The sequence below is a fragment of the Malaya genurostris genome, chromosome 3 (assembly GCF_030247185.1).
Source record: "Malaya genurostris strain Urasoe2022 chromosome 3, Malgen_1.1, whole genome shotgun sequence".
NCBI lineage: Eukaryota > Metazoa > Arthropoda > Insecta > Diptera > Culicidae > Malaya > Malaya genurostris.
The window spans coordinates 159,138,659-159,152,154 of record NC_080572.1 but is presented as its reverse complement, the minus strand read 5'-3'; the positions used below and the strand labels follow the sequence as shown (position 1 = coordinate 159,152,154).

The window sequence follows — 13,496 nt, the reverse complement described above, 5'->3', positions numbered from 1 at the left end:
ACGGAACGAGGAGATGGCGTATGAATCACGAATTGCAACAGCTGCTAGGAGAACCACCTATCGTACGGACAGCTAAAATCGGACGTCTACGATGGGCTGGGCATGTCATAAGAATGTCGGACGACAGCCCAGTGAAAATGATTCTTGAATCTAATCCGACTGGTACAAGAAGAAGAGGAGCGCAGCGAGCAAGGTGGATCGACCAAATGGAGAGTGATCTCAGAAGCGTCCGTGCCTTGAGTGGTTGGCGACGATCAGCCATGGACCGAGTTATGTGGAGACGTATTCTTGATACAGCAAAGGACACCCCAGGCCTATAGCTGTTAGGTAAGGTAAGGTTTGCGAACCAGCATATGAATTTGTAAAATAAATTGTGAAACTATCTGAGAAAATAGTCAAATACAAAGTTACGTTTATAGTTAAATGCTTGTATGAAGAATCGATTGTGAAACTTATTTTCAAAAAATCCCATGTAGTTGCATCTGCTATATTTAAAACGATTATTCACCTTATACAAAAACTCATGCATCGATCACACTACAAAAGCAACAATAAAATTAGCGACAAAACAATTGTGAAATACAAGGAAACTACTACGTAATGTTAACACGAATTGAATTGATGTTTATTGAAACATAACAAACATGATTTTCAATTAGCAAGTTTCACATTGATTTTCAAAACAACTGGCCATTTCACGAACGTGAATTATGAAAAAAGTTCCATAAATAAGAATAAATGATAATTCTAAAAATAGTATTTATTGTTCGTTCATTTGTGAACAGAAAATCGACAACGAACTACATTTTTATAGTGAAACGATACGTTGATGAGCTGATTCGAATGGTATATATTTTTTTATAAAATTTTATTCAGGCCTACTCGCGTACAAGCTTTACGTGGCCGATTGAGCCACATTTTTGTTAGATACAAATAATTTCACCGTACTTCGACACATTTTCCCGAACGACCTTTCGCTGGCCTGCGGGGGAAGATCATGCACGCGTACGTCTATGACATTGTCCACCATCTATGGCATTGTCCACCATAGGGATTTTGTATTGAATATTGTCACACTCAACGCTGTGCACCTCGTTGTTAACTGAAGCGAATGCAATTTCATCTCTTTCTCGTCTAAACATAATGTACACACAGTAGACGCCTTGTTGAATTAAATCTCAGTTACATTATTAGCGTCTAGATGCATTCGTTCTTTAAGTAAGATTTCAATTCCATTTGCTGCTGGTCTAACTTTGCAACGCTTAAAATCAATAGGGTAAAGTATTATAATACGACCCCCTTAAGAAAACATTGAGATATTTCTAAATGTACTGATATATTTTCTTCGAAAATGTATGTATTTCTTTGCAATACGTCTAAGGAACATAATTTTCAATGATTTCGGTAGAAGTGATGAGAATTGAATGATACAAACATATTTTCAAACACGACCACATTCTCAGTTTTTTCGCTTGCCGTTGGCATACTGTGCCTCAGCAACCGTATAATATGCCTCACAACAAATCAATTGTATGCCCACAACAATGATGCAATATGCCTGCCTCTTGAAATATCGGTATAGAAGAAAAGGAGATAAAGAAGATATTCTTTGCATCAGAAATTAATTGCATAATCAATGTTGCTCTAGATTTTTATACTGCAGGTAGAGACATTAGCACTGCTGAAAGTTAATTATTAAGAAGCAACCGACCATTAGACGTTTTACACGGTTAAAATGCTTGTTTAATCGAATCAAAACATTCACAGTTCGAAAAAATCATGTGATTTTACATCTTATAAAATGCACATAAATGGAGGGTCGGTCGTATTTCATACAAATTTATATTCAAGAACATGTAAAATTGTGTGAATTGAAAATTAGATGTCTTGAATTCGAATGAAATAACAAACAAAAGATCGATAGATGCAGCGCGACTTAAACCGAGAAACATTAGTTCACAAGCACATCGACTGAACCGCAGAGCTCATATCTGTTTATTGAATAATTGATAAATATAAATCCATACAGTGGCGCTTGGTAACCGAGAGCAAATTATAATCGGAGCATGTAAAATTTTGTGCGAGTGGAATAAAGCGTCATTTGAAAAAATAAGTAGTCGTGAATTGTATCGTTTGTACAATTCTGTCACCTATAAAATTCATATTTTCTTCTGTGTTACATCGAAAAGCTGCCTAATGATATTTTTAGTTTTTTTCATATTTTCATGCAAACGACAACTGCCAAACTTGCTTAGCAGAACGATCTAAGGAAAAGATACTGTTAGTGATAAAACTTTTGTGTAGAAAAGTCTTGAAAGAAAGGGGAGCGTTTTGGCCAGCAGGGAAATCGGAGCATGTAAAATTTTGTGCGAGTGGAATAAAGCGTCATTTGAAAAAATAAGTAGTCGTGAATTGTATCGTTTGTACAATTCTGTCACCTATAAAATTCATATTTTCTTCTGTGTTACATCGAAAAGCTGCCTAATGATATTTTTAGTTATTTTCATATTTTCATGCAAACGACAACTGCCAAACTTGCTTAGCAGAACGATCTAAGGAAAAGATACTGTTAGTGATAAAACTTTTGTGTAGAAAAGTCTTGAAAGAAAGGGGAGCGTTTTGGCCAGCAGGGAAGCTTTATAACACTTTCCCCTACAAATTGAATTTTGTGCTGTAGGCCAAGTCTTAGGCTTTGTTAAATCGAAATTGCTCACTACACTGTACAGGGTCCGGCACTCGAAGTGTAACCAATTAAAAAGCCCATAAATTCAGTTTGGAAAATTACTTTTACTTAATTCAAAGTACAAAATGTGTAAAAATAATACAAAATTCAGAATCAATTCACTTTTGCTCGATATGACCACCTTTTGCCTTGACTTGATGACTTGAGAGAGCGAAGGAGTTGCTTCGTTTGGCCGAAAGCGGTCAATTTCCGAACATTGTATTTTCTGACGAGAAAATTTTTCCAATTGAGCAATTCGTAAACTCTCAAAACGATAGGGTCTGCTTGACCGACCGTTCATACGAGAATTTGTGTCATCGATTGGCCACCAGGAGGCAGCACCCGCAACAGATAATGGTTTGGGCGCTGTAACCGCAGATGGGCGCTGTAACCGCAGATGGGCGCTCTCCAATCGTTTTCATCGAGCCTAGCGTCAAGGTAAATGCGACATATTATCGGGAAAGTATTCTGGAGGTAGCTTTGAAGCCGTGGGCAGACAAACATTTCGGTGGCAGACCATGGACGTTTCAGCAGGACTCGGCACCGTCTCACAAAGCTCGAGTGAACCAAGAATGGCTGAAAAACAACGTTCCGAACTTCATCACGTCCACACAATGGCTCTCGAATTCACCAGATGCGAATCCAATGGATTATTCTCTTTGGGCCATTTTGGAGAGCAAAGTCCGAACTAAAAGATACACCAGTCTCGAGGCGCTGAAAAAAGTTATTGTCCGCGAGTGGGCTAAAATACCTGCAAGTCACATTCGGCCAAACGAAGCAACTCCTTCGCTCTCTCAAGTCATCAAGTCAAGGCAAAAGGTGGTCATATCGAGCAAAAGTGAATTGATTCTGAATTTTGTATTATGTTTACACATTTTGTACTTTGAATTAAGTAAAAGTAATTTTCCAAACTGAATTTATGGCCTTTTTAATTGGTTACACTTCGAGTGCCGGACCCTGTATTGTATTTGTTTCTGTCGTCTCGGCCGTAAGAAGTTTCCGACTGTGCTTGATTTAAAAGTTCATGGTGATTGAATAGCTTTTTATAAGCCAAAACCATACCCTACTGCTAGAACATATCACTCTATGTGCATCATGAAGACGGAACGACCATTTTTTGTAATATACTAAAAGATAGCTTTTTAGTCAGATGTTGCGTTACAAAATATTTATAGATTGATGTGCGGGGGAAGTAACTGTTCTTATTTTCGACTATTTTGAATAAATATTCAAAATTCAATCTACCTGACAAACAATATTTTTTGTCGTTTAGCCCTGAAGATAAAGGGATATTGTTTCGAAACACCGGCCTTTAAAGGCAAAGGCAAAGAAATATTTTATAAAGCAACCATTGACCAAAAAGCCATTTTTCAATAAACTCTATATTAAGTTCAATCTGCATATAAGACTGTTTTCTTCCATGTTTTATCTTTACAGCAACCAGATCGTATGAAGCAATAATTATTAGTACATACAGAGTAGTTAGTAATAAATGGCGATGGCAGACGAAACCCCAACCAATAATCGCCCACCGTACAAAAAACGTAGTTCGTCTATATCTGCGCCAGCATGCGCGAGTATGGAAACAATAGTGAGCCCTTCGTCAGATGGGGGAACACCAGAAAATGGTACTCCTGGAAACAAAAGACGAAGACCTGCTACCCGTACACAGAGTGCTCGAGTTACCGGTCCGAGATCTGTAAGTATACATTAGGTTACATGACCATGTTAATCATTCGAATCAGTGAAAGAGTTGGTTTCTACACTTGACGCAATACATTCACTTGGTGTTTTTTTACTGATTTTCTTGGTGTTGAGGCCTTCTTGGTGTTGAGGCCTTCTTACCATTTTCGGTCTGAAAACGTTCATTTTAGGGCCGCTGCTGATTTTTTTCTTTTTTTCTCTGTTCATGAGCAGTGGCCCAAGACTGCATATTCCAAGATCTTCATTTATTGTAATGAAATCTTAAAATCATATTCCCTGATACTTAGTTTCATAATTCTCAGGAACCAGGAACAATTTAATGATAAAAGTGGGTGAGTAATGTGAGAAACATAACTGGATGACGTGATTACGACACATATGCTGATCACAAGACTTTTTTTTTCCCTTCTACTTTGACGCCGACACTGACAAAAACAAAATCTCGAACCAGTGTCGGCGGCAAAGTAAAAGGGAAAAATGGACTTGTGATCAGTGTGTGTGTTCTGTTGAATTTCTTTCCGAAGATATAGTACAGCGAAACATACTTGGTTTCTTCTAGTCATTTGGACTTTCTTTTCATGTGTTTTCATATGCAGGGTAGTTTAATTGGCAAAAAAATTTCCCCGATTAGGAGCAAGTTAGCATTTTCGCGGTTTGCATAACATTACAATCACATGTCAATTTTCTAACCCGTTTTCCTCTTAGATACTTATCATATTTAAATGATAATAAGTTTGTATAAAAATATCTAACGTTCATTAAATAACATTGCAAAATATAAAAAAACCTTTTGTCGTGAATACGACGTACTTTACTATGGGGCGCCTTTCCAGAATTTACCCTGTACAAGAATGGGCAGAACTTCCTCGCGAATATCTCTTGATGTACTTACCCCACCGACATATTTTTTTCTACAAGCTATCGCAAATATGATCAGGAATTTGTGATAAAATGTTTAACGAGATAACCATAAACAACTGAAAAACAAAGTATTCTAAAACGTTTGGAAATAATGAGGAAAACTCATCACGATTGCTTGCCATTTTCGCACCCGGACGACGGTTTTGAGGCAGTTCTCCCATCAATATCAGTAAGAATAAACCAAGTATAAAGCGTGAAACGCTCAGGTCATGCTCTAATTTGGACTTCGGTCGTCAGGAGGAGCAGTCGGCAATGAAAGCAGACCTTTTGCTTCAAACGCTCAGGTCGCAGAGCAAGTTTCCCTTCAGAGAAGATCGATTGCATCATCCTTTGCATTGTAGCAAAATACAACGAAAAATGGACAAAAATAGGGACCATTATGTAAAATCAGCCCTTCTAATGGCTAAAAATTGCAAATCGAACATTAATACCATCAGTGTATTGCAAATCTAGGATAATTTGATTAGCTTTGTGCAATTTTTACAGTGTATACCCAAAGAATTATTCGAAAGAATCACCATTATTTTACCTTAAAGAACTATACTGGGTATTTTGTAATATTTATTGAATGTTTAATGTCAGAATATTTAATGTAACTATTCTGTACTTTAGTTTAGGAGTATCGTTTCGAATTCTAGTAGTGAAAAATGAGAAAACTTGCACAATTCACACCATCGATTAACTAATTGATATTCGGAAGTATAAAGTGTCAGTTTTATTCGTATTCACGACATCCAGTTATGTCGCTGGCATTACGCACCCGCACTTTTTTCTCTCACTTTTTCTATAAATACGGCGTCTCACCTTGACCCGCACGGCGTTTTGGCTACCTGGGCAGCCATGGTCACTAGACGGCTACCAAAATTGATTCAGTGACGGTTGTCAAATCCAATTTCACAAAACAAAGTCGCCTGTATCTAAGTTAGCCGAGCGTTCTCATCTTCTCACCTTCGCTGAAAATTTCAAAGATTTCAATGTGGAAAAATCCTGGTGGATACGGTTGTATCGTTTGAGTCGGTCACCAGAATGTCTGCCAGCCATATTTTTCCAGCTGGCAGCGTTTAGTCAGCCATCTGGCAGCCAAGCGTATGCGGGGAGGTGTGGCATCTCATATGGACTAGCATTGTTTATTTAAATGTAAATATCAAGAACAAATTTTATTTCTGAACGCAAAATAATTTTTGAATAGTTTCGAAAAAATATCGATCACCCGAATTTATCCTAGTAAAATTAAATGGAATTTATTTTCGTTTGAATCAATTCATTAAATGTTTTTCATACAAATACGCACATGAAGCTGTCTGAGGAGAACGACAATTATGGTGACTATTTAAATCATTACGGTTTTGCCTATCTCATAAAGTAAGGTTATGCAATCACTCGAAAAACCGACTAGCAAAAATTAGCCCGGAGGGCCAAGTGTCATATGCCATTCGACTCAGTTCATCGAGTTGAGCAATGTCTGTGTTTTTTTTACAAGGTGAAATACCTTATGAATCTCAATACTTCGGGGAGGCTGTGCTCATGCACTTCTTCGTTTCTGAGAAAATGAGCTCTTACGTTTCTCTCTTTATCCATCTCGATCCACCTTTGGAGCCTCGACGACCCAATGCCGCTACGTCGCGCCACACTATGTAGCGTGCACGACGATGCTACCAATATCGGTCTGTCTAATCGCTCCACCTATCCGAACAAATGGTTTAAGCGCCACCTCTTTCGAGGACCACTTGTCGTGCCTAGGGTTGCCCGACCAGAAACCCAGCCTCAGGGCGGGTCGTTATAAAAGAGTTTAGTGGAACGATCTGGCAAACACAACCGATCCGAAAGGTACTCAGTTCAACAATCAACTATACCGCAACAAAACCCAAGAAATTCGTTTCTCTATCCAAATAACCTAAGAACACCAACTCGCGCGTATCATCACTGGAGGAAATCGTCCACCCAGAACCCTAAACCGTATCCGAAACGCGAGTGGTGGGACTAAGATTCCCAAGTAGTCCAACTCGGAGTAAACCACAAAAACTACACAATTATCACGACGCGAAACATGAGATACCTCCTCAAACCAGTAACATCTGTTTAACTATAGCAGCTATCTTCCTGAATAATATACACATCATTTATCGAAAGAACAGAAACATATTTATATTTATTAAGTTAACTTTAGCAATTCGTAATCCTAACCTAGGTTACCATCTCGGTGTTGCCTATACTAATTGGTACCTAACTGTGTGCGGGTGGATATCTAGCTATCTTCGTTAAGGTGCCATAATACTAGATTTAAAGCTCACTTTTAGGTGGGTGTCTAGGCTACCCCCTTTTTACCATGCGCATGGATTTAATTATAGCGTACTTACAGCTTTCTTCGCTGCTACCTGCCTGTATTGCGACGCTCCGCCGAATGATGACGATGCTGGCGTCGATACGGATGATTCTGCGCTGACGGCGTTTCGGTATGCTGACGCCGGAGCGGGTTTACGGCTGGACGTCCTTCGTGGGTAACTGCTGACAGTGTCGGAACGCCGGACTGCTGTCAGCAACAAAAAACGTGCACACCGGTTGGTTGTGACGTGTGGCTCTGATGGGCGGAAAATGATGAACTTCGCCCTTCTGGCGATTTTGACGGAGATTGCCAGAATTTCCAAGCCAGAGCGTGGGGTCTAGAGCGCGTCGCTAGATGAAGAACGGTGCGGCGAGCCGAAGAGCGTCTAAAGTGGGGAATAAAAAGCCGTCGCACGGCTACACGACGCCGTGAGCTTATTGTATCGTGATTGAATAGCACCATTGTAAATTACCTTTGTTATAATTTCCTTCCAACGCACACGATCTTTTCCCGCACTTTCTACTGCTAATATTAACGCAACACCTAAGAACAGAACTATTACCAATTTTTAAAGACATCTCATGTTTGAATTTAATACCTTCTAACACGCACCGCGGAACAAAAGTAAAAACACACACTCTAGCCTCTTCCACGGTCTAGATGGAAATGGATTAGACCTTTTCCCTAAAACCCTCAGAATGCCGAATTTTAGTCTTAGCCAACCGGAAGTACGTAATTTTACCGAAGTAAGATTCGTATTTTCGAAAACCGAACTTCTTGGACAATAGTTTTAAGATTCGTTAGCTCATTCCCTCTCGAATCTTATGCATCCAACCATCTCGCGCCAATACCCTTTTTGCGTTCAAATCGTTATCTGGCGAACATTGAAAAGACTACGCGAAAGAGGACTCTTCGGAGGCTGAAACCTAACCATTCGTATTGGTTTTGCAATATAGTGAGACCGATCGGTTGTATAAAGAAGAGAAAAAGTTTGTATGCGCAAAGAAATGTAGATTAGCCGCCGGTGTTCATTCTTCATCTGATTAGAGATGCTTAACTTTTTACACGGAAGGGAATTATTTCAAGCGGCGGCTGACTTATTTGAATCATGACAAACGTGACTGCTACATAACACCCCCACTAATTTTACGAAAATTTGGTTGAAGGAGTGAAACCAAATTTTCGTACTCGTAATTGGAAACAACAATAATATCGAACCCAACTGGTTGAGAAAGTGCTCTGAAGACATACCGAAAAAAAAACTGTGAAGGCTTAGACTTATTCACTATTACGATTAAGAACTTAACCTACTACCTACAAGAAAATACTGAAGTCCTAAGGTTAAACAACGGTACAGAAATAGAGCATCTTCAACGTTTCGTCCGCTACTCTGTTGGCAGTTCACCCTCAATCACACTATTACACATAAACCCCAAATTATAGCATTCATATGGACTAGCATTGTTTATTTAAATGTAAATATCAAGAACAAATTTTATTTCTGAACGCAAAATAATTTTTGAATAGTTTCGAAAAAATATCGATCACCCGAATTTATCCTAGTAAAATTAAATGGAATTTATTTTCGTTTGAATCAATTCATTAAATGTTTTTCATACAAATACGCACATGAAGCTGTCTGAGGAGAACGACAATTATGGTGACTATTTAAATCATTACGGTTTTGCCTATCTCATAAAGTAAGGTTATGCAATCACTCGAAAAACCGACTAGCAAAAATTAGCCCGGAGGGCCAAGTGTCATATGCCATTCGACTCAGTTCATCGAGTTGAGCAATGTCTGTGTTTTTTTTACAAGGTGAAATACCTTATGAATCTCAATACTTCGGGGAGGCTGTGCTCATGCACTTCTTCGTTTCTGAGAAAATGAGCTCTTACGTTTCTCTCTTTATCCATCTCGATCCACCTTTGGAGCCTCGACGACCCAATGCCGCTACGTCGCGCCACACTATGTAGCGTGCACGACGATGCTACCAATATCGGTCTGTCTAATCGCTCCACCTATCCGAACAAATGGTTTAAGCGCCACCTCTTTCGAGGACCACTTGTCGTGCCTAGGGTTGCCCGACCAGAAACCCAGCCTCAGGGCGGGTCGTTATAAAAGAGTTTAGTGGAACGATCTGGCAAACACAACCGATCCGAAAGGTACTCAGTTCAACAATCAACTATACCGCAACAAAACCCAAGAAATTCGTTTCTCTATCCAAATAACCTAAGAACACCAACTCGCGCGTATCATCACTGGAGGAAATCGTCCACCCAGAACCCTAAACCGTATCCGAAACGCGAGTGGTGGGACTAAGATTCCCAAGTAGTCCAACTCGGAGTAAACCACAAAAACTACACAATTATCACGACGCGAAACATGAGATACCTCCTCAAACCAGTAACATCTGTTTAACTATAGCAGCTATCTTCCTGAATAATATACACATCATTTATCGAAAGAACAGAAACATATTTATATTTATTAAGTTAACTTTAGCAATTCGTAATCCTAACCTAGGTTACCATCTCGGTGTTGCCTATACTAATTGGTACCTAACTGTGTGCGGGTGGATATCTAGCTATCTTCGTTAAGGTGCCATAATACTAGATTTAAAGCTCACTTTTAGGTGGGTGTCTAGGCTACCCCCTTTTTACCATGCGCATGGATTTAATTATAGCGTACTTACAGCTTTCTTCGCTGCTACCTGCCTGTATTGCGACGCTCCGCCGAATGATGACGATGCTGGCGTCGATACGGATGATTCTGCGCTGACGGCGTTTCGGTATGCTGACGCCGGAGCGGGTTTACGGCTGGACGTCCTTCGTGGGTAACTGCTGACAGTGTCGGAACGCCGGACTGCTGTCAGCAACAAAAAACGTGCACACCGGTTGGTTGTGACGTGTGGCTCTGATGGGCGGAAAATGATGAACTTCGCCCTTCTGGCGATTTTGACGGAGATTGCCAGAATTTCCAAGCCAGAGCGTGGGGTCTAGAGCGCGTCGCTGGATGAAGAACGGTGCGGCGAGCCGAAGAGCGTCTAAAGTGGGGAATAAAAAGCCGTCGCACGGCTACACGACGCCGTGAGCTTATTGTATCGTGATTGAATAGCACCATTGTAAATTACCTTTGTTATAATTTCCTTCCAACGCACACGATCTTTTCCCGCACTTTCTACTGCTAATATTAACGCAACACCTAAGAACAGAACTATTACCAATTTTTAAAGACATCTCATGTTTGAATTTAATACCTTCTAACACGCACCGCGGAACAAAAGTAAAAACACACACTCTAGCCTCTTCCACGGTCTAGATGGAAATGGATTAGACCTTTTCCCTAAAACCCTCAGAATGCCGAATTTTAGTCTTAGCCAACCGGAAGTACGTAATTTTACCGAAGTAAGATTCGTATTTTCGAAAACCGAACTTCTTGGACAATAGTTTTAAGATTCGTTAGCTCATTCCCTCTCGAATCTTATGCATCCAACCATCTCGCGCCAATACCCTTTTTGCGTTCAAATCGTTATCTGGCGAACATTGAAAAGACTACGCGAAAGAGGACTCTTCGGAGGCTGAAACCTAACCATTCGTATTGGTTTTGCAATATAGTGAGACCGATCGGTTGTATAAAGAAGAGAAAAAGTTTGTATGCGCAAAGAAATGTAGATTAGCCGCCGGTGTTCATTCTTCATCTGATTAGAGATGCTTAACTTTTTACACGGAAGGGAATTATTTCAAGCGGCGGCTGACTTATTTGAATCATGACAAACGTGACTGCTACATAACACCCCCACTAATTTTACGAAAATTTGGTTGAAGGAGTGAAACCAAATTTTCGTACTCGTAATTGGAAACAACAATAATATCGAACCCAACTGGTTGAGAAAGTGCTCTGAAGACATACCGAAAAAAAAAACTGTGAAGGCTTAGACTTATTCACTATTACGATTAAGAACTTAACCTACTACCTACAAGAAAATACTGAAGTCCTAAGGTTAAACAACGGTACAGAAATAGAGCATCTTCAACGTTTCGTCCGCTACTCTGTTGGCAGTTCACCCTCAATCACACTATTACACATAAACCCCAAATTATAGCATTGCATCGAAAATATTAAAATTTTAGATCAAGCCGATTCCCCATACAACACATATGACAGTACACTATAACATAACTGTAACAGGTTTGTTAGATCTCCGGACTACTCCAATCATAAGTTGGAAAGGTATCCTTCTTCTAACTCACCGCATTGCTTTATCTACGAGAGAATCCCAGAACCTTTACTGGACAATACTCTTCAAACGACAAACATAATATCCCATAAACGTACCCAAGACAGTAACTCTAACACCGAAATGCATCGGTCAATGAGAAATCTGCCAAATTATCTCCCAACAAAATTCCTATTGTCTCAGCACGGTTTCTACACCGAGATATATTTCGGTCACATGAACACACATACTGAACCAACATAAACATTACCCTATGCATCCACTTTACATTATGTTTCTAACACCGAATCTGTTTCGGCCAAAATGAAACATAAAGAAAGCATAATAATACCCTGCCATAAAAAAGCTCCAAAAGCTTCATACATTACACGCACACAATGAACCACCAACCTAGCCACGAAACGAAACGTCAAAATAAAGTAAACAGTAAATTGAAGTGGTGTCGTGTTGTGTTGCAAGGAATTGAATTCCTTAAATTCTACAGGTAATTAATCTGAAATAGGTCTATAAATCACCCGAAACGGTAGATTTAGCAGACGGCAAGTTTTTTAGTAATTTTTTTCTTTAACTTTATTATAGGAATCCATAGGAGGAGATACATCAGGGGAAGTCGACGTCCTGAAACGTAGTTGGTTTTGAAGAAACCTTTGGAAACCGGCAATGAGAGTTTTACTCCAATATCAGGTAAGTGTTTGAACAGAATCTAATAGGAGTATTTGATTTTCAGGAGCAACCGGACATAGAGGAAAAATAATGGTCACGAGAAATTCAGTGCTACAGTGACCCAACGATTATTAGACTGTCCCTATGTAAATAGTGTTGGATTTAAACACTATAGATCAGGGTAAATATTTAGTAATTTAGCATTTAGACAAACTAAACTACAAAAAAAAATAAATCTCTATACTAAATAAGTTTTATGCAGAACACTATGCACACAAAACATGTGTAAAGAGAATGAAAAAAAATATCACAGAAAAAAAAATCACGAGCATGCAAAAAAAAAATATATACATGCCGAAAAAAAAATAAATAGCATATAAAAAAAATAAAATATGCAATATAATGAAAAAAAAATTAGCATAAAAAAATAAATATGCAATATGAAAAAAAAATCTGAATCAGCATGCAAAAAAAAAATCATGCGTATCCCATTATAAATAATTGTGCAAAAAAAATGTATAAATAATATCAAAATAAATAAATAAATAATATAAATATCTAGTTCTAAGTAGCAGGCTATATCTAATAAATTACAGAGCTAGGTACTAACTTAGAATTAAGACTCGATGTAGTGTAAAAACACTAACATTATTTACACCGAAAGGGAAAATATTTACAATTTTCGGGGTGATTGTGAATAGCACAACACCTCTTCTATCTCGGTCTCGGAAAAGAATACCGAACTAATCCCGACAGGCAGTCCCACCTGTCCTCAAACTTTCCCGCGGATTTCTTTCGGAATACGAAAGCTTTCCTTATCATTAGTTGTTACTGCCAGCTCGATTGACTTGTGTTTGCTCGTCATCGACCTTGTGAAGGTCATCCGAGTCTTATACGGTCATCATTCAAGCATCCCCGATCTT

General features: G+C 39.0%; 1 protein-coding gene across 2 annotated transcripts in view; it reads left to right on the top strand.

The window, feature by feature from the left end:
- The window catches only part of LOC131439392 (GTP-binding protein RAD), a 191,218-nt gene that overhangs the window by 31,364 nt on the left and 146,358 nt on the right, over positions 1-13,496 (top strand). For both annotated transcript variants that reach the window (XM_058610337.1, XM_058610335.1), the window contains exon 2: positions 4,160-4,421. In XM_058610337.1, the coding sequence (XP_058466320.1) occupies positions 4,215-4,421 (207 nt within the window). In that variant the 5' untranslated portion in view covers positions 4,160-4,214. The remainder of the gene's footprint in view (positions 1-4,159; positions 4,422-13,496) is intronic.